A 20160-nucleotide genomic window follows, 5' to 3' on the forward strand; every position below is an offset into this window, starting at 1 on the left:
GATCTGGCTCCCAGCGACTTTTTCCTCTTTCTTAAGCTTAAAATATCACTTGGAAGACAGAAATTTCCATCGAACGAGGAGGTCATGTCAAACGAAAACGCCTATTTTACAGGGCAAGACATAACTAGTATTTAGAAGGGTTGAAAGGGTTACAGCATCGCTGGGAAAAGTGTATTGACTTAAAAGGAGACTATGTTAAAAAATAAAGCCATATTTGACCGGGAAAATAATTGTTTCTATGTTAGGCTGAAAACTTTTCAGACGACCCTTGTACTTCTTGCATTTTGCGATCGAGAGGGTGGACTGTGCGTCGTAAGTATCGGGGAAAACCCCCTGGCCTGACATTTACGCTAATGGCTTGTAGCGTTAATGTAAAAGCCGAATTGCTATTGTAAAAATGGTAAGAACATGTTTCGCGACGCAACACGAATTTAACCCTTGTATCAATAAAACAGTGGCGTACTCAGAAATTTATCAAAAAATATGCAATCAATTTCGATATTTATACATTTTCTAATCTTATCAGAAGATACGGAAAAAGTTTACTTAATATTAATTGCAATATTACGTTGACTTAATAATATATTTTCAGTTTTCAAAAAACGAGTCTCTGTGTACGCTAATTGAAACGGTGATATACTCCGATGCTAAATTCTTTTCTTCAAGAAATTCTTTATCTCACCAAATGATTGTCAGTGGAGTTGAACGAACACAAATTTATCTGAACAAATGTTCAATGAAATGAACGTCAGGAGTAAATCGATATTAGTCACTTTTATTCGTTATTTGTTATTCAAGTGTAAGTTTGCTCATCTGGACCTTTGCCCTGGAATTAGAGTCCCTTTTTGCTATGTATGGGTTAACGACGCGTCAATTACTGTTGGGAGAGATATGGCAGAACTGTTTTCCTGGGAAAGTAGGTTAACATTTTCTAATCGACCCCGAGTCTTTAACCGCTGAACACTCTAGTATACTCGGGTACATACACACATATTACATTTTTCCGTTTATCCGAGTTAATCTGGGTACCGTAGAGATTCCCACATTCAAACTAATAGGGAAAACAAAATTGGTCGGATAATAGAATTTTCGAATAATCGAACAATCTCTTTTTTTTATTTCATTTAAATTAAATTTCATTTAATACAGAATTTCATAACTTGTTGGCTATCAAATCACGTAAGTTTTTTAACGTATATAATTGAGGACAGTAGCACAAGACGTTAAATAAAATAACTTTTTGTCTCTTTGTTGACAAAACCAATCAAATACATCCTTATCTACATTTCAATCTTTTGGATTCATTAAGCTTTTGCAACCGGAACTAGCATTCACATAATATATAATACATTTTACATAGAATTTTCAATATTATGTTTATATTTGTTATAATAATGGATCAGTAGTACTGAAACTTTGTATACATGCGTATTTAGTCGTGTTTCTAGATAACGCAGTTAAATTGGTGTACTATTGCAAAATTTGTACTATTACTATTACACTATTTTAGTATATACTATTAGTATAAATTTGTATACTGATAAAAAACTTCAAAAAAGATTTTACTTCATGGTCTCAACCAAAATGAAGTAAACAAAACTTTTGTTTGCAAAATGGAAGTCACGTAAAGTAAAAAATGATGAACTTTTTAACTTTTTTAGGTGATAAAAGAAATTATTTTAGATACTGTCCTCGATCTATTTTCTAAATATCATGGCAGGTATTCAAAACAATAGACTGTTTGAAACGCGCCATAACTTGAGCAATAATAAAGATTATTCCATAAAAATTATATCGTGTCACCTTGAAAAATGATTAAACACGTGAAAAAAATTTGAAACCTTGACTCCATAATTATATAATAATTCTTTATTTTAAGAATCACCTAAAATTGACGCACTTGAATGAGAACAACCCCCCGAGGGTTAAGAAATTCGATCGAGTGGCGCGCCCCTGGGGCGAATTCGGCGCTCTGTGCAGAAATTCCGGGCATTTCTGGTCAGTGCTGATGAAGAGGCCGCGTATGGGCACGCATACCTCGGTTAACGTGATCCTAATAAATTTACCACGGTAAAAGCTTTATCTTGACTCGTCTGTGCGCTACCCAGCAACCGATACGCCGCGTTTATGCGTTATTAATTCCGACAGACTCCGTATTCCTCGGGTAAGTAACGTGATTCTGCACATTCAGCGAATTATCTTTCCGGGGAACTATTGTGAAATGTCCAGACTTTGGCAACGGACACGCGTATATACGTTGGAGACGCTAAAAAATGATCGAATTTTATATACCAGTTTTGTTTAAAAACAGTTTGTGTTATTTGTTGGGGCGCTGCGGGACTCGGTAGGTGTAGCGACTTGTTTGACGTAAATAGCAACCCTATTTCAAATAGCTCTTCGGTTTATAAAGACCCTTTCAATCAACATAGACCTTGCTGACCAATTCGAAACCCCAAATCAGCAGATTAGACTATCAGATCAAATTCTGAGGAGGTTATTGCAAGTAGGAGTCCAATCACTTGTAACCCAAAACTTAATTTATTTCTGCGATGATGACACACGAATAACCATACAATAACCTTACTGAAACCCGGTACAATTGGCAGAGCATGTCGTTCTCTGATCTGTTCGGAACTGTCTCGAGGCTGGATTCTCCATTCGTTCCGCCATTATTACAGAAAATCAAACGATCGAGAAACATCTTTCGAAACCTACGTCAATCTTTTCAGCCGAATTATATGCAATTCTAAGTGCTTTATAATTGTTTCGTACGCGTAACACTCATAATCTAATCAGTTTCTTTTATTCTATTATACAAGTGTGACCAAACATCTTACGATCACAAACAAAAGAAACCAATATGAAATTCAACTAAAAAATCAGAGTATTTATATGGAACTTATCAACTGTAATAAAAACTTGATAATAACCATTGCTTGGATTCCATCCCATCAGAGCATACTCATAAATGTATGGTAATGAATCAGTAGTTGCTAACAGCTTGGATTTTCCATCTAAGATCTTGTGGCGACACTTCCCGCACTTGCCAATAGAGGGACACCCCCAATCTGTACTTTTCTCACAAGTACGCGACCAACCACCTATTCCTATACAGGGTGTTCGGCCAACCCTGGGAAAACTTTTAATGAGGGATTCTAGAGGTCAAAATAAGATGAAAATCAAGAATATCAATTTCTTGTTGGAGGCTTCGTTAAAAAGTTATTAACGTTTAAAGTTCCGCCGGTACTGAATTTTTTTCTTGAAAATGCGCAAGATTTCGGGGGTACGTCTATTCACCAAAAATGATTGTAATTGACCTTCGCAACCGAAAATAATTTTTCCAGAACGATTTGAAATTTTTTTTTTCGTCGAAAAATTTAGGCAGCTACCCCCTGTCGATTTTTCTTAAATATTCGTTTTTTATTTTTAGTAATTTCATTTGACGTCCTACAGAAAAGTTGTCTAATACTTTTTTGAAGGTACAAATGAGCTCTACTTCAGAAAAAAGTTTCATTGAAATATATTCACAATTGTAGGAGTTATGGCTGTTTGAAGATTGGGCCATTTTCATGGGGTTTTTCTAACTTTACGGGGTCAAGGAACAACTTTTCGAATATTTTTATAATTGCCACACATTCTACACTAAAATACGCGTAGTTTGCTTTTTTAAACATTAAAATCGTCCAGTCCGTTCAGAAGTTATGACGTTTTAAAGATTCGCATGAAAATTCGGGCAGACATTTCTGGCCAGAAATTATATTTTCGGTAAGGAATTTTTTTCTCGAAACTGAATAGGATTTCGAGGTTATGTCTGTTGACCAAAAATGCTTGCAATTGACCCCTGCAACTAAAAGTAATTTTTCCAAGACGATTCGAAAGTATTTTTTTTCACCCAAAACTTTCACCACCTACCCAATTTTTTTTCTCGAAAGTGGATAGGATTTCGGAGGTATGTGTATTCACCAAAAATGATTGCAATGGACCCCCGCAATCGAAAATAATTTTTCCAGAACGATTTGAAATTTTTAAATTTAATTGTTAATAACTTTTTAACGAAGCCTCCATTAACAAATTGGTATTCTTGATTTTCATCTTATTTTGGCCTTTAGAGTCCCTTATTAAAATTTTCCTCAGGTGTGGCCGAACACCCTGTATATACTCTCCTAAACTGGTCATTGAATATCATAGTATTTATCCAGGCCCAGGACAAAACGTTCTTCTCTCCTTTTCTTTTCTTTCCTCCTATTTCACTTGCTCAACTTCCTCCACACAGGAAGCCGCCACAAAATTATCTGAATAATTTACTTACAATTTGTAATATTTTAATAAATATTCCAGTAACGAAGCTTCATGTTTGAAATGGTTTTTGATTTATATTGATACGACTTTCTGTTTTGGAAATATCGTCGTGTAAAGGAAAATGTGTGTTTTTTAAATTTCCACTAGCTTTGTCTCCGTCTAATGCGTCAGACCTCCATCTCTCTCGCACGTGCATCGTGAGAATCGTGACCAAATGACGTAGTATTTACTATTTACTACGAGCACGTGCGGTCAACGACCTTGCTAAGGCCATAGTATTTCCACAAAGTTCATTGACCTTACGACGTCAACAATGAAAAGTAAACAAATACTTCGAAGCCTTATATCTCCAGAACTAATCACATTATCGACTTGAAACAAAAATCGTTATATGTATATCCGAAGCTACAATAATTACAATATCGAGTTGAAACAAGTTTCATTTTAAAGGGTTCTTCATCCTTAAGTCGATGAATACATCAACTGTTATTATTTACGCTGTCTTGTATGTTTATTTTGTTATTTACTTTGACACTTTCCAGGGTACAGTTCGACTCAAGTTCATACTAACAGTCGCACCAATTTTTTAGCCATTTATACTAATCTGACAAAAGTTAACGAGTACTTTGAGAAGAACAAAGTATAAGTACAGTACAAAATATTCGGAACAATGTTTTTATTCGGTAAAAAGCACAGATCAACTTGACTTTTTTTAATAGGATTATGTAATTTTAACTTTATAGCGTTACAGGTGACCAGAAAATGAGTTCAAGGACCGACTACACAATGACCTTTGAATGAATGTAGAAGATACTCCTCGACTGATCATTGAATGTCCTAGTATCTAAAACAGGGTTAGGGTTGCTTTTCTAATGAGTCCACTAACAGACCTAGGACGAAACGCTCACCTTTTCTTTCCTTTACTTTCCTCCTATTATTTCGCTTATGTCTTTCTAGAACAGCAAACTACAATTTTATAAAAGACATACAATCCTCAATTAAAAAAAATGGAATAAAAGATCGAATACAAAGCAACCAATGATGAATAATATAACACACGATTTTTGTATGCTAATACATATTAGTATCACTATCAACAAAAAAGAATTGTAATATCCACATAAAAAGGTGTCCATATAAAAAATATACGCAACTATGTCTTCACTGCAGCTTCTGTGAAAACACATTACTAACAAGAAATCACATTGCATATGAATGCAGAGGATCCGAACAGCAAAAACGAAGTTGTGAAATTAAATCAGTTGCGGCCCAAAGAAAGTCCGTATAGAAACATCTTGAAATTCGTCAAAGATACTAACCTATGGTATAAAATCTAATATTAATTATTATCTACATCACTAATGACGCAGATTAACGACGAAGAAATACCAGAAGAAGAAGAAGGAACCCTATGTCACAGAAATGTGTCAAGAATATAACGTAACAGTATTAACAGTCTCTTTATCATTGTTGATTGAGTCTAGTATCTTGGCGAGATGCTGAAATAATATAGGCTGAGATCAGAAATGAGAGATCCAAGAGATAACGTCCTGACTACAACAGTACTAGGAGTCAAGATTGGGTCATTTAAGTACCCTTCATCGATGATACGGAGAAGGTCGAGATAGCTAGTAATTCTAGGTCTAAAGCCCTTGGTGTGGAGCGGCCAGGGTGTAGATTACATGCTTATGATCTTCGGATTAAGTGGTTATAAATCATATAGAGCCCCAGGTACACCAGGTGCCGATACTGGAAGCAATTCTCACTGACTCATTACTGATCGTCGTTTGGGTTTCGAATTGTAAATTCGCCCGGAGCACCTGGAATTGGTGCGTATCGTGGAACTCAACAATATTGTTCAGCTTCCAAAGCTCATGAAGCCGAGAGTAGTAAATTCTGTGGCGCGCATATGGCCGCAAGATGGCGCTTTACGTGAGAGTACTAGTCGACCATAGGGGAACCCCCAAGTGAAGCTCGCCACGTGGTCACGGGGAATCTCGTGCGTGTATATTAATCTCGAAACAGTTTTATCAATTTCGCTGTATGATTTATTGACTTGAATAAATTACATTCTATATTATTATCGGACCACAAATTCAAAATTTGCAGAATGAAAAACAGTAACAGTAATATTTATCGCACGTAACTATTACAGTAAAATAATATAACTTGGACTGTATCCACAAATTAAAATAGTTAGTAAATGTTCGAAATTCAACTACTATATTTCTTGTTTGACCGTTCGGAGGCCACATCAATTTGGATCAAGCTCTGGTTTTATTCTAACTATCAAGAACGATATTGTTCTTCCAAGCAATCTTGGGTTAAAAATGGAAAACCAGAAATAATATTTACATGTGACGGTACATTGATTTAAATAAGGTAATACTGCTAAAAATACTGCGCATGTTTCAATTATGATATTCCAAATAAATCAGAAAGTTGCCAAGAAAAGTTTTGGGTTCTTAAGGCTCTCAAATGGAATATAACACGAAATATACAGGGTGTTCGGTCACCCCTTTGCAATTTCGTGTATCGACAACACTAAATAAATTCGTGACAAAATCGTCAACTTGAGTGGAGGAATTATTTCGATTTAAATAAAAATAAATTCAACTAATATTGATCTATAATATCTATAGACTCTGCAACGTTATTTATGTGTTACGTAATTTAGAAATTATTTATCTTCAATTTTAGTACTGCTCAGGTAGATGTTATAGTATTTTAAGTAATTTGGAAACTGTATACAGGGTGTTCGGCTACCCCTAGCAAAAATTTTAATGAGGGATTCCAGAGGCCAAAATAAGACGAAAATCAAGAATACCAATTTGTTAATGGAGGCTTCGTTAAAAAGTTATTAACAATTAAATTCAAAAATTTCAAATCGTACTGGAAAAATTATTTTCGGTTGCGTGGGTCAATCACAATCATTTTTGGTGAATACACATACCTCCGAAATCCTACCTACTTTCTAGAAAAAAATTCGAGTAAGTGCTGAAAGTTTTGGGTGAAAAAAAAGACTTTCGAATCGTCTTGAAAAAATTATTTTTAGTTGCAGGGGTCAATTGCAAGCATTTTGGGTCAACAGACATAACCCCGAAATCCTCAGTTTCGAGAAAAAAAATTCCTTACCGAAAGTATGATGTCTGACCATACATTGATATGTTTCCCTGAAATTTCATGGAAATGTTTAAAATATCATAACTTCCGAACAGATTGGAGGATTACAATGTTTAAAAAAGGAAACAACTCGTATTTAGGTGAGGAATATGTAGAAATCGTAAAAATATTCGAAAAGTTGGTCCTTGACCCCGCAAAATGAGAAAACCCCCATAAAAATGGTCCAATTTTCAAACAGCCATAACCACTACAATTGTAAATATATTTCAATGAAACTTTTTTCTGAAGTAGAGCTCATGGGTACCTACAGAAAAGTATTAGACAACTTTTCTGTAGGGCGTCAAACAAAATTACTAAAACGAAAAAGGAATGTTTAAGAAAAATCGACAGGGAGTAGGTTCTTAAATTTTTCGACGAAAAAAAAAATTTTTAATTAAATCTAACAAAATTATTTTCGGTTGCGGGGGTCAATTGCAATTATTTTTTATGAATAGACATACCCCCGAAATCCTATCCACTTTCTAGAAAAAAATTCGAAGTGTGAAATTTTTCGACGAAAAAAAAAAAATTTCAAATCGTTTTGGAAAAATTATTTTCGGTTGTGGGGTTTAATTACAATCATTTTTGGTGAATAGACATACCCTCGAAATCTTGCGCATTTTCGAAAAAAAAATTCAGTACGATCGGAACTTTAAACGTTAATAACTGTTTAACAAAGCCTTCATCAAAAAATTAGTATTCTTGATTTTCGTCTTATTTTGGCCTCTAAAATCCCCCATTGAAATTTTTCCCAGGGGTGGCCGAACACTCTGTATACAACATTTTTGTCATATATTTGACAATCATTGTTCGAAATAAAAACTTTAACATATAAAGAATTTAATTTTTATTCAATTCAGCGTAAACGCCTTTGATAGATTTAAAAGTGCATTTTTAAAGTCCTGTTCAGACAATTGTTATACGTAAAATCGTGGCGACTCGATTGGGAAATTTATTTATTTATTCAACGTCTTTATTTCGCTGTAACAAAACAGGGTGAAAGAGAAGAAAAAGAAAAGAAGACAATTGTATCATGGTGAATGTGCGAGTTTCAGCAATAACTATTTTACAACCCAACTCAAGAGTTATAAGCCTAACTTGAACAATACGATGGACGTAACAATACTGCTAAGTGTAAGAGGGAAAAGACAAAGAAAGATTTATGGAAGACTGGAGAGAACAGAACAACGAGCAGCACGTTTAAAAGAAGACAAAAGTGTAAGGAACGTATATTAAAAGAGACAGAGTTAAAATAGTAGGAGGACACGTAAAATAGTGACGGTTGAAATTTAAAAGCACGATCAGAAGGTACAAAGATATTGAAACAAAATTAAATGATTAAGTAGAAGTCTGGGGGATCTTGTAAATCAAGCAACAGAGACAGAGAGTCGATCTCTGTTGTAGATTCAAGCCAGAACGTTGTAACAGGGGAGTTCTACGATCAAGCTTACGAGCTCAGTAGGAGAAACGAGGACACTAATTTTGGATACACTGAACAAGAGACAATAAACGAGAAGAATAACAAAGACCATAAACTATAGCACAGTAATCAAACAGGGAAACGAGTGAAGATTAAGTAAGTAGAAGTTTGTAATGGGTTGGCAAAAGATGACAAAGAAGATATAAGAAACGTAAGCGCAGAGTATAATTGGTAGATCATAGTATTTAATCCTGGAATGGCACAAAAGATATGGTAAAAATTTCCTGGAATACAGCCAAGTATGTAATTTAAATGTATGAAATTCGAATGTTCAAACAAAGTTGAAGAAACGTTTTTATATGGATTTATCTTACAGTGACTAAAATTAGTAGTCTACAGGAAATATTGCATTTAATGATATAAAGATGGTAATAAAAAATGGTTTTAGGAATTTATAGTTATGACTTGAAGCTTTCAGAAAAGAACTCAACTTACACAAATTTCCAAATAATTATATTTTGCTGAGGAAACGAATAACACAAACGTATTACAGCAAGAAACACTTGTGCCTTTAATGATTCACGTGTATTTCACAAACTTCAATCAATCATGTACGATTTTCGATGAGAAACAGATGTTTCGTCCATGAAAGTCGAATTACAAAGCAAATTTCCATATGGAACCATGTTTCAAATTTTCTAGCCATTATAGCTACTAAGAAAAAAAAGAAACCAAACACATTAATGGTTTGAATGTTACATTTTGATTATATTGCGTTATAAACAATGTATACACATGAGAAATTGAATTTCTCCTAATATTTTATTTCTGAAAAAATCTTACTTTTTGATCAATCTTTGTAAAACAGTAATTTTTTCCGTTTACAATTATCAAAGAAGGCAAAAAGACAAATAATGTAATTAAAATCTATTTACAACTCGTTCTACGAAAAGTACAAGAATTAGAATGGGCCATACTAACAATAAGAGAACCCATTCATATCTGTTAACAAATGATTCAGTCCTAATATATGAAACATGCAATATTCCATACTCAATTGAACATCTAATTCTAGCATGCTCAAAATATGATTTAATTGGAAACAAATACAAGATAGAAAACTCATTAAAAACTAACCTAAATAACAACAAAATACATAGTTTAATTAACTTTCTCAAGGAAACGAAATAATGTAAATAAAGTGTTCCTGTCGTTAATGACCACATAGTTGATATAACATTAATTCCTATTAAAAAAAAAATGTATTTTGTCAAAACAATACTAAATTGACTAACCAAAAGGTAAACTTCTTGTTTTTGATCGCTAATAACCCTAATAGCGGTGGATGCGATCGTAAATAACTGATAAAAAAAATATTAAAAATTAAGTTATCATTAAATTCATAAACAAATTTCATGCACGACAATAATTATCGCATATTGACTTACTGCAAAGTATACACTAGTATGATGATTTTTTTATAATCTAGTTTAAGGGTTGGCGAACTTCTCCGCTGAGAACCATAAGAATATAGTATACTGCAGTAATGTTGCTTAGAACGAGTCTCAGACATTATTCGTAAATTAAACATTTCTATTAATTTCTATTCGATGGAAGTTAAAAAATTTCGACGTAGTTTTTAAAATTTCTCTATGAAGTTAAAATACTAAAAATGCACATTTAGAATAAAATTGTTGAATTGGTTTCAAGTTTGGTTTGAGTTGAATACACGCTTTAAGGAAAAATATGCTACATAAAAGAGAAAGATATCTTACGAATAAACTTGAGAAAACATTTTATACATATAATTCAAACATTAGGAGTACATTGCTTGGTAAAAGAAACAAAGGACTGGTCATTTGACCGGTCAGGGGTTTACGTGAAGTGTCGGTTTATTGTTAATAAATTGAGCTGGTTGTGCAAGCAGAGGCGTATTGCTCCTTATAAACCCCCTCAATAATAAATAGAAAGAGCAAATTGAAGAAGTCAATTGAATTTTTGCTTCTATATATTGTATAAGGTACATTGACACTGGATTAAAGATTTCTTTGTACGGCCCTGATCATGGTTTTAGACCCTAATCCTCTCATGTTTGTTTCAGCAGCCGAAACATGTTTACTTTAACGCGTGATCGATTTTACGACCTCGCTATATCATGCACCGCGCTATACATTACTTATCTAGGCGCTCAGCGAGCCTTCGTCTCTACTGTACATAATAGGCACTGAGCATAGGCACGCAATCTTTCAACGCTTGAGAGGAATAGGAAAGTAGGGGAGGTAGGAGAAAAGGAGTCTCGACTATCTCGCGAACAGCCAGTTCACCAACCTTGGTCTAGTTTAAGGATGGGTTTTAAATTTCATTGCGATCACTCTAGCCGTTATCTAATGACGCGGCAGCAAACGAACAAACGAAGCAAGTTTTAATTAATTATGATTGTTTAGTACTTACCCCGTTCAGTAGAGATGTGATAATTGATAGCCTATCCTGTTCACTGATATGCATAAAACAAAATAGCAATAGTTTAGTCACAGCAGTGTAAAGTATCAATTGATTAAAATTTTTAATTTGATTAAATGATTGTCAAAAATGATTAAAAATATTTATTGTCAAAAAATTAACGATTGAATTATTCGATTGACGAAAGATCTCAATCGTTGATTAATGTAATTAACCGTTCAAAATCCAATTAATGTTGATTTTTAAATGGGATTGGAATACATTTTTAACGGAATATTTATTACATCTTTTAATCATTATTGACGAGCATTCATATAAAATTCTAATATTACTACAAAACAAATTTCAGTAATTAATCTTTGATCGATTATTTTTCTATCGATTGAATTACTACTGACAATAATTAATCGCAATTAACAATTAATAGACTTGGCACTTGTCTTTTTAATACGACAATTGTTTAGTTTCACAATCATTAAATGTAACTCGTTTTGACGTTCAATTCTCACGTATAATCTATACTTACAATTAGCATTTTTCAAATGTTCTAATTTTATATTTGTCATAACTATATTGTTTATATTATTCTGCGAATAATCTTGTAGGGAATTTATAACGTAATAAATCAAAAATTAAAAACAACTTTTACTAATGTTTAAATAAAAGAATTAATAAAGCATCTTTAATAAAGGAAATATTCAATTCAACTGATGCAAAATTTACTTGTGAACAAATTTGTGCTTTTAAATGGAAGATATTCATTTCCCTCATTTTATCAAGCGATATCACTTTCTTAGTCAGTACCCCTATGAAACATATATTGACGTTAAGGTTGTTCGATTTTTTTACCTCTGAAAAAAACATTTCATTAAAGCAGGATTTAGAAGGTTGTATTTCATTATGAAAGAATTGTAGATTACGAAGATTCTTATTTTAATGAATGAAACATTTCGTAAAAGTTTCTGCAGTTATTTAATTTTTCTTATAAAAGCCCTCACGAACTACTTTGGTTACCTCGGTATTATGGAGAAGTTCTATGCTTATAGTTCTACACAGTCTGAAGTTTCATTTTAAGTTGAAAATTAAACGCAAACTCAAGAAAAACTTGGGTAGCAGTTTTGCGCGAATCAGAAAATTATTTCCAATCGTTTGTATGAAATTGAAAGAATTTACAAACAACGTAAAACGATAGGATCTCGATCCAGATAACAAAAACTGACGGTTAGACACTTGTATCTGATAACAGAACGACGCTTACAAGGGATTTTTGCATAAAATCATCGCAAAAGATGAAAAATTACGCTTCATAAAAATCTTAAACTAACAAAGCGTAAGAAGATCAATTAACAATATAATTTGCCAAGTATCCGTACAAAAAAAATTGTAACTTAGTAAATGCAGAATAATCATATTCAGATTGTCATTACAAAACAATGTAATATAAATCATATTTTGTTCATAATTAAATTTTTAATGAAATCTAATATTAAATTTAATTTCCGAAACATTTATCTTTTACTTGTGTCAAGACTGAAGAAAATAGTAAAATTATATTTTGTTGTCATTTTTTTTACCAAATAGTTATCGAACAATCTTGAATTTTTGAAAACAATTTCCCGAACAAATCATTACATTTTATCGATTAATATTTCATATATATCTCAACTAATTTTATTTCAATCTATCTGAAATATTTTTGGGTAGAGTTTTGATTTTTAAAAAGTTTATTTTGGGCATTTGGTTAAACGTACAATTTTAATTATTGCACATTTATTCAAATCATTTATGAGCATTATGAAAATTTTCAGTAAAATAATAACTCTGGCGACAAGAAAATATGAAAATATGAGGAAATATGATTGATTCTGTACTTTCATTTGCATTTTCTAAATTGGATAAGTAAAGTTTCTGTTGACTTATAAACTGAATTATGAGCTACTTAAACCAGATGAAACAATCACGTCGTATTATCAACACCTATCAATGTCAGTTGATCAATTTGAACAATGAATTGGAGCGGAAACCACTGTTTACTGATCAAGGCAACCGTCAAGTCGTATTGTTGCATAACAATGCTCGATCATGCATGACTCAAATGACGCCAGTTTCACCTAGAAACTTGTTCCGCTTTCAACGTGTCCCAACTAATTACCACCCGTCCCAATCGTTTTAACATTATTTGGTCGATTTAAGCTCCAATGAAGCTGTTGATGTTTGAAAATATCAATGAGTTTGTCGTTTCGAAACCACCAATCTTCTTCATTGACAGCTCAAAATGTCATGGATAGAAAATATTTTAATGACTGAACCAGTAGCATATGCTCCATAACTTTTAATCAAACAATATAAATAAAATAAAATAAAATTTTGTACTATTTTCATCGATGAAACATACAAATATTTTGGACAGTCTTAGGTATCTTTCGTCGTTCAAAATTAAGGATGCAATTAATAATGAAAATACTATAATATAAAACTTGTTTTACATAATTATGAACGTCTTATTAATTGTGGCATTGAACGAAGCATTGGCAGATGAAATTAAATTATAGAAAAATAATAATCACTTTAATTTTCACAAAAAATAGAATTTTTATAGTAGTACTAAATGAACTTGCCAAAACAATAAGAAGAATTCGAACTAAATTATAAGAAACAAAAAAAGTAAAGAATATGAGTATAGTTGAGTTGTTTTTGTTTTTTAAAAAATTCGATTATGTGAATTTTACAATTATGAACTTTAATATTCTGCGTACCCCATATGACTGGACATATTTTAATTTTCTTAAAACGAAGATTGAATTTTGCTGAGAAAAGCACGGAACTGTTTCCAACATTGAATGTTTATTTCTTGTATTCTATAATACAATATATTCACTTAGAATGTTTCTTATTGCCATCAGTTTATGTAAAAGGAAAGTTTGCTGTTTTTATAATTCATGCAAATGCACATACCTAACTTTTATTTAAATAACAAGTCTATTAAAAGGAATATTGCTACTGTAAATTGTGGCGTCGCTTTCCATGCCCGCCACCAGAGGGGTCGCACTCTCACAAGCACTTGATCGACCTCTCAGTTACTATATAAATCTCATTCAACGTCTAATATTTTAAACGTATTTCCATGTTTTGTATACTTAGAAGAACACTATTAATGGAAAATATTTACATTACTTTGTTAGGAAACAATAGTTCACATTTGTAAAAAACTATACAAATTTTAGAGTATTTTGCATATTCTTTTATAATTAAATGATACATATAATTTTACAATTTCGAATAGTCCCCTTTAATAAAATACAATATTTATTCCCAACACTGTTACATTATATAGTCAATTAAATGTTAATGAAATGCAAGGAAATACAAAACATATATTTTGTTCCATCAGGATTATCTGATTTCAATGATATTATTGGATACTGAAAATAATGTCAATAAGGGAATTATTATACGTTTCAAAGCATTCGCACACCACTTCGATCATGTAATCAAATAATTGCGATTTCGCAGTACGTTTGATTTAATGTACATATTGCTGTCTATTTGGTTAATTTCTCTTTCCCTCCGTCATTTTGATGAAAAAGTATTATTTTTGGTTCTGCATCGGTAAAATAGCATGTGCACGCACCATTGTAATTATAATTTCAAATATAAAATTCTGTTACAATTTTGTAACTTATAAGGCAATATAGTTACCTTTACAAATATCATTATATATTTCGTTTTCGAATTATTAAAACATTATAGAGAAACATTTATCTGTATTCTCGCTTATACTAAATGACAGGTAGTAGATCGACATATTTTGACATTTTGAAAAGGTTTAGTTTTAGTTTATGTACGATAATTTGCACTGTAAAGTTCTTATAAAGAAGAAAAATTCTTTTTCTTTCCGTTGACCCGTACATTCACCTAAAATATTTCAAGAATTTTACTATTTTTTAAATTTAATATTTATAATTCTAATATCTAAATGATTGGTGGTACTTTTGAATTTACGATCTAATATTAAATATATATCAAAATATATGCTACCATCGTTTATATAAAACTGAAAAAAACTAATAAAAAATTTGGAACAAAATTTTTTATTAAAATTATTGACTTTTAAATGCAAAATAAAACACAGTAATATTAAATCGTTAATTGTAAATATGTATTAATATGTCTACAATGGGAATGAGAATATGAGAAACCTTATTGCTTTCAATATTTACTTCTCTTGTTTTCAAATTGCATAATATTTATTTTTTCATTTTCGTTTAATGTTGAAATTTCTGATTTATATTAACGAAATCATCTCCACAAAGGATTTATCGATCAATATCTGACCTTATAGAATGATTCTTTGCAATAAACTAATAACAGTGTCATATAATTTTATCCTACTTTACTTGCAGAATATCCTGTTACTGTAAAATGTTTTCATACTACGTGTTTGGCCACATCGTGATAGAATTTTAAACATATGCTTCTTACATTAATTCTTCTCCTTTGTTAAATACGTATGTTTATACATACATTTGTGACAATTGATTATCAATAACTTAAAACGAAACAGCATCATAGATAACCTATGATACAAGAGAAAATACTTTTAATTATCTCAAAATAAATATTAATAAACAAAATTTAATATTTATTAACATCAATAAATGTTTTGTGTATGAACGATTTTGCCAAGAACGGTTATTTTGACAATAAATTGCATCAAACGTTCGATTATCAGATTGGAGGATTTATTCTATACGATTGTATTGTAAAATGAAAACTAACAGTGGGACAGAACAAGATGGCAGAAGACTAAAACGGTAACGCTTTTTTTATGACACATCATACTTTAGTTATACCAAATTGGAGCGTAAACGCGGTAGTTATACGAAGGTATTTACGCGAACAATCAACAGCAAACAACATCAAAATCATTTCAGAGAAGTAGTAGGTGTCGAATACCTATTTCGATAAGCTTGAACCAACCTTAAGGTCTATCGGTCGAGTGTTTTCTTAGCGTTCTGCACCCAAGCGCTTTCGGTGATGCTTACAAAGGATGAAGCTTCCGAAACGTGGATGTCAAACAGAGGATCACGATGGTCCGTTTTCCCATTGCTTTTCAACGAACCATCGAGATCCTTCTGTTTGAGACCCTTGTCTATTCGGAACACGCCAGTGGTTTTCAGAAATAGCATCGAAGACGTTTGGTTGAAAAACACCAAGAAAACGTTTTGTCTGACGGAACCAGGACCATTTGAGCATCATGTTATGAGGACGCAGACACCCTTATAAATAAAAAATAAATTATATCTTATTGTCAATTTTTAGGTTATTTGTAGAACGTTTTGGAGGCTTTCATCCCTGTAAAAATAAAATAAAATACTTTTATTAATTTCTTCGAACACAAGCATAATCCAATTTTATGTAAAAAGAGTACCCACGATAGGATGTCGAATTGTGTTAATTTTAATACTCTGACTTCCATCTCATCCATATATTATTTCGGAATTAAAACAATTAATTCTCAAGCTAAAATGTTAAAGGAAATAAATTTAAGTAAGATTTATGAATTTTAATGTGGTCTCGAAAATAAATATTAAGATAAATTTCAATCTATGCAATTTACAGTTGTCTAAAATCGAAGTTTTGGTTTTGTAAAAAATTTTACACTTTTGGTGTAGAAATCAACGTGTTGAATCAAAGAGAATTTTTTAATTTTCAACTTCTTTTACGTTGTTCATATCGCTGGTATATACATATGTTGTTTTTAATCGATTTTATTAAATTTGTAGAGGATGTAACATTTTATTCTTGTTTAATCGATTACTGGAACAGTTAATAACATTGTGCCAGAAAATCAACTTTCCCATATCGACCTCGAAAGTTTATAAACTGATAGGATTTAGAAATAATTGTATTTGTGATGAACACTTAAAAATAGTATTTATTTCTAAAAAGATTGCATCTTTTTTTTCGAGATATCCTAAGAATCTTATTTAATATTTTCCCCGTCCTTTTTTTAACGAACTTTCTTTTTGTTTTTAGAAAATTATTTTTATGATGTAACCCATCAAGAGCTGAAAGACATAAGTCATCCACGGGCATAACGAACTTATTTAAAAAGTTTTAATTGTTAAGTACTTTTTCTTTTCTCTCCATTTTATATTGATTGTTTTACATTCTTTTCACACGTAGATACATTTATTATGTATAAAATGGGGAAACTTGTACATACAATAAAATTTAAAGCTTTTATTATTAGAATGTATTAAGATATATAATTTAAATAACTGCATAAAGATTATTTTATTTAATTTATCAATCAAAAGTCACATTTCCTAAGTGAATTTTTAGTATCACTCTTTTATTATTCTTTCCGTATTATGATGTTTTTCTCTTATTCTAAATTTTATATTGTTTACTACGTTTGCAATATTAAAAGGAAATCGAAATAATTACATTCAATACACGACTAGATTATGCTTGTGAAATTACAGTTTTATCTTTAATTTATCGATAGAACAAGCATTATTCGTTTCGAATTTATTAGATAAACAGTTATTAATATTTTTTTAAGCCATTTAAATTTAAAGAACAAAATTTATTAAACAGCACCAGATATATTATGTTATATATTATTAGAAAAGGATTATTTCTTAATGTCTCTCAATTTTATTATATGTACTTGCCGGCATGTTGATAAGCAGATATCATCTTGAGATATGAAAAATTATTAAACAGGCATAATGCATTTTTTATATCATTAATATATTTATGGAAGATTGTGGCACGCTTATGGCCGCATGATGGCGCTTTACGTTGGATTATGTGGCGGCTAACGTCACAGGCGTAGCAAGCGCCATCTAGTTAAGTCCCTAGTTTTAGTTAGTTTAAGTAAGATCTAAGCCACTAGTTGGTAGTATTAAATTTAAGTTGGCGCACCCCCTTTTTCTTGGTTCAGAAATTTTTTAGAGGCTAGTTCTGTTCGACGCCTACGCAAAAGCAAGAAGTAAGAAAGCAGAAGTGTGCTTAAATAAAGTCTTTTTTTTAATACAACAGCAGAATTGAATTTTATATCTGAAAACTCTCCCGAGCGTGAACCTATCCACCACAAGTACTGGTGGACCGTAGAAGAAGCCCCAAGGTCGCTAGTCGGTCACGGGGAATTCCCGTGCTTGTGTATTACTATCGAAACAGTTTTATAAAACGTCTCTTCTTCGCTACTTTTATAATTTCACTGTATCGTTTATTAGATCTGAATAAATTACATTTTATATTACTATCGGACCACAAAGATAGATAGTCGAAAAATTACAAAAAATTCCGAAATATAAAGAAAAAATGAGCGTTATTTGCTTTTATTTTAATTACTCTCAGAGTCCGTCAGAACTTATTAGAGCAACTACATATGTTACAATTTTCAGCCAACCTACTAAAGAATTAATATCGATTCGTGTCGTACAGATATTTAATAGCAGCTCGTAATCGTTGAGCAATTTAAATCTGACGCCTGAAAGGATTAAAACGTACCGTAATACGTTCAAATTGATCGAATCCGTAAGACGGAAATTACGTTTGATAGGAACCGAGAAGTAGAGATACTTTTCGATACGTTTGCAAGATTTATATATCTACCCGTGAAGCGCATTCTGCTCATAAATAATTTAAACGGACTTTAATATTCAATTTCAGTTATTGATATCCACTCTCACTTACTTTCTCTATGTCCAGAGCAGTTTAAATATTTAAGCCGTATCGGTGAAAGTGCAGATTGCCAATCTCGTGTAAGATCGGCGAACTTGTTCATGTCGTGGGTTAAAAATAACCTTGAAGCGTTTCGTTTCGAACCCTTATTTTGTAATATGGTGTCGGCAACTTTTTAGCTTCACAGATTATATTTAGGACATAAATTAATCCCCAGACGGTCAACAAATTAATAAATACACGTGTGGCCGCCTTCGGGTCATTTATGACCCATACTATAATATACAGTGACTCATGGATTCGTTTACACATTATTTGCAAATAAATAAATTTGTTATTTTAGCATTAGTATTAACAATTACACGGATGGCCAACTTTGGGTCATTTATCACCCATACTACAATGCACAATAATTCACAGATTTGATAATACAAGAATTTAATATTTAGCGCCCATTGAGTCTACAAATCGAAGGATTCTCCTGTTTTCTAAAACAAATTTTATTTTACAACCGAAATAATATAAAAACTGAAACAAAATCATGTGAACAATTAAGTAATTTAAATTAGTTTGTAAGTAGTATTTCTATTGTTGGGATTGTGTTTGGTTCATTCTAAACAATTCTAGAGAATTCATTATTATTTCAACACATTTACATCTATTTTAAGAATGAACGTACACTTTCTACACGTGTTCCCTCACAACGCCATTACACACTATTGGGCAGTCTACCACGGGATACCCCCTCATATCTCCGTTCCAATGCTACCAACTACAATCAGTAAAAATAACTACACATCTATAACTGTCTTTTGTTTGTAAGACAGTATCTATTGCTAAATAATATTAGTTACTTGTAACTCGTATTTCAACAAATATCCGACAAACATTTCTACGTATCGAACATCCAGAAACATTAAAAATTGACATTGTTTCTTCAGGAGCATCTAAATGGTGTATATTCTACATGTAGATATTATCGAAATTAATAGATCGAGAATTTTCTTATAATTTATATTGGTTTTTGGTTCATGAGGACTTTTATCAGTATTTTAACTTTGAGCTATAATTTATAGTTTTAAATTCAACTTTTGTGATAAATTGATTCACTCTTTTTTCAA

At 31.7% G+C, this 20160-nt stretch overlaps 1 protein-coding gene across 2 annotated transcripts in view; it reads right to left on the bottom strand.

The window, feature by feature from the left end:
- Teh1 (tipE homolog 1 phospholipid transfer protein) overlaps positions 1-20160 on the bottom strand; it is a 229794-nt gene that overhangs the window by 28669 nt on the left and 180965 nt on the right. The window contains exon 3 of one of the 2 annotated variants that reach the window (XM_076773464.1): positions 11333-11375. In XM_076773464.1, coding sequence (XP_076629579.1) covers positions 11333-11375 — 43 coding nt within the window. Of the gene's footprint in view, positions 1-11332; positions 11376-20160 lie in introns of those variants that run through there. The other variant, XM_076773465.1, reaches the window with a different exon arrangement.

The sequence above is a fragment of the Colletes latitarsis genome, chromosome 9 (assembly GCF_051014445.1).
Source record: "Colletes latitarsis isolate SP2378_abdomen chromosome 9, iyColLati1, whole genome shotgun sequence".
Taxonomy (NCBI): Eukaryota; Metazoa; Arthropoda; class Insecta; order Hymenoptera; family Colletidae; genus Colletes; species Colletes latitarsis.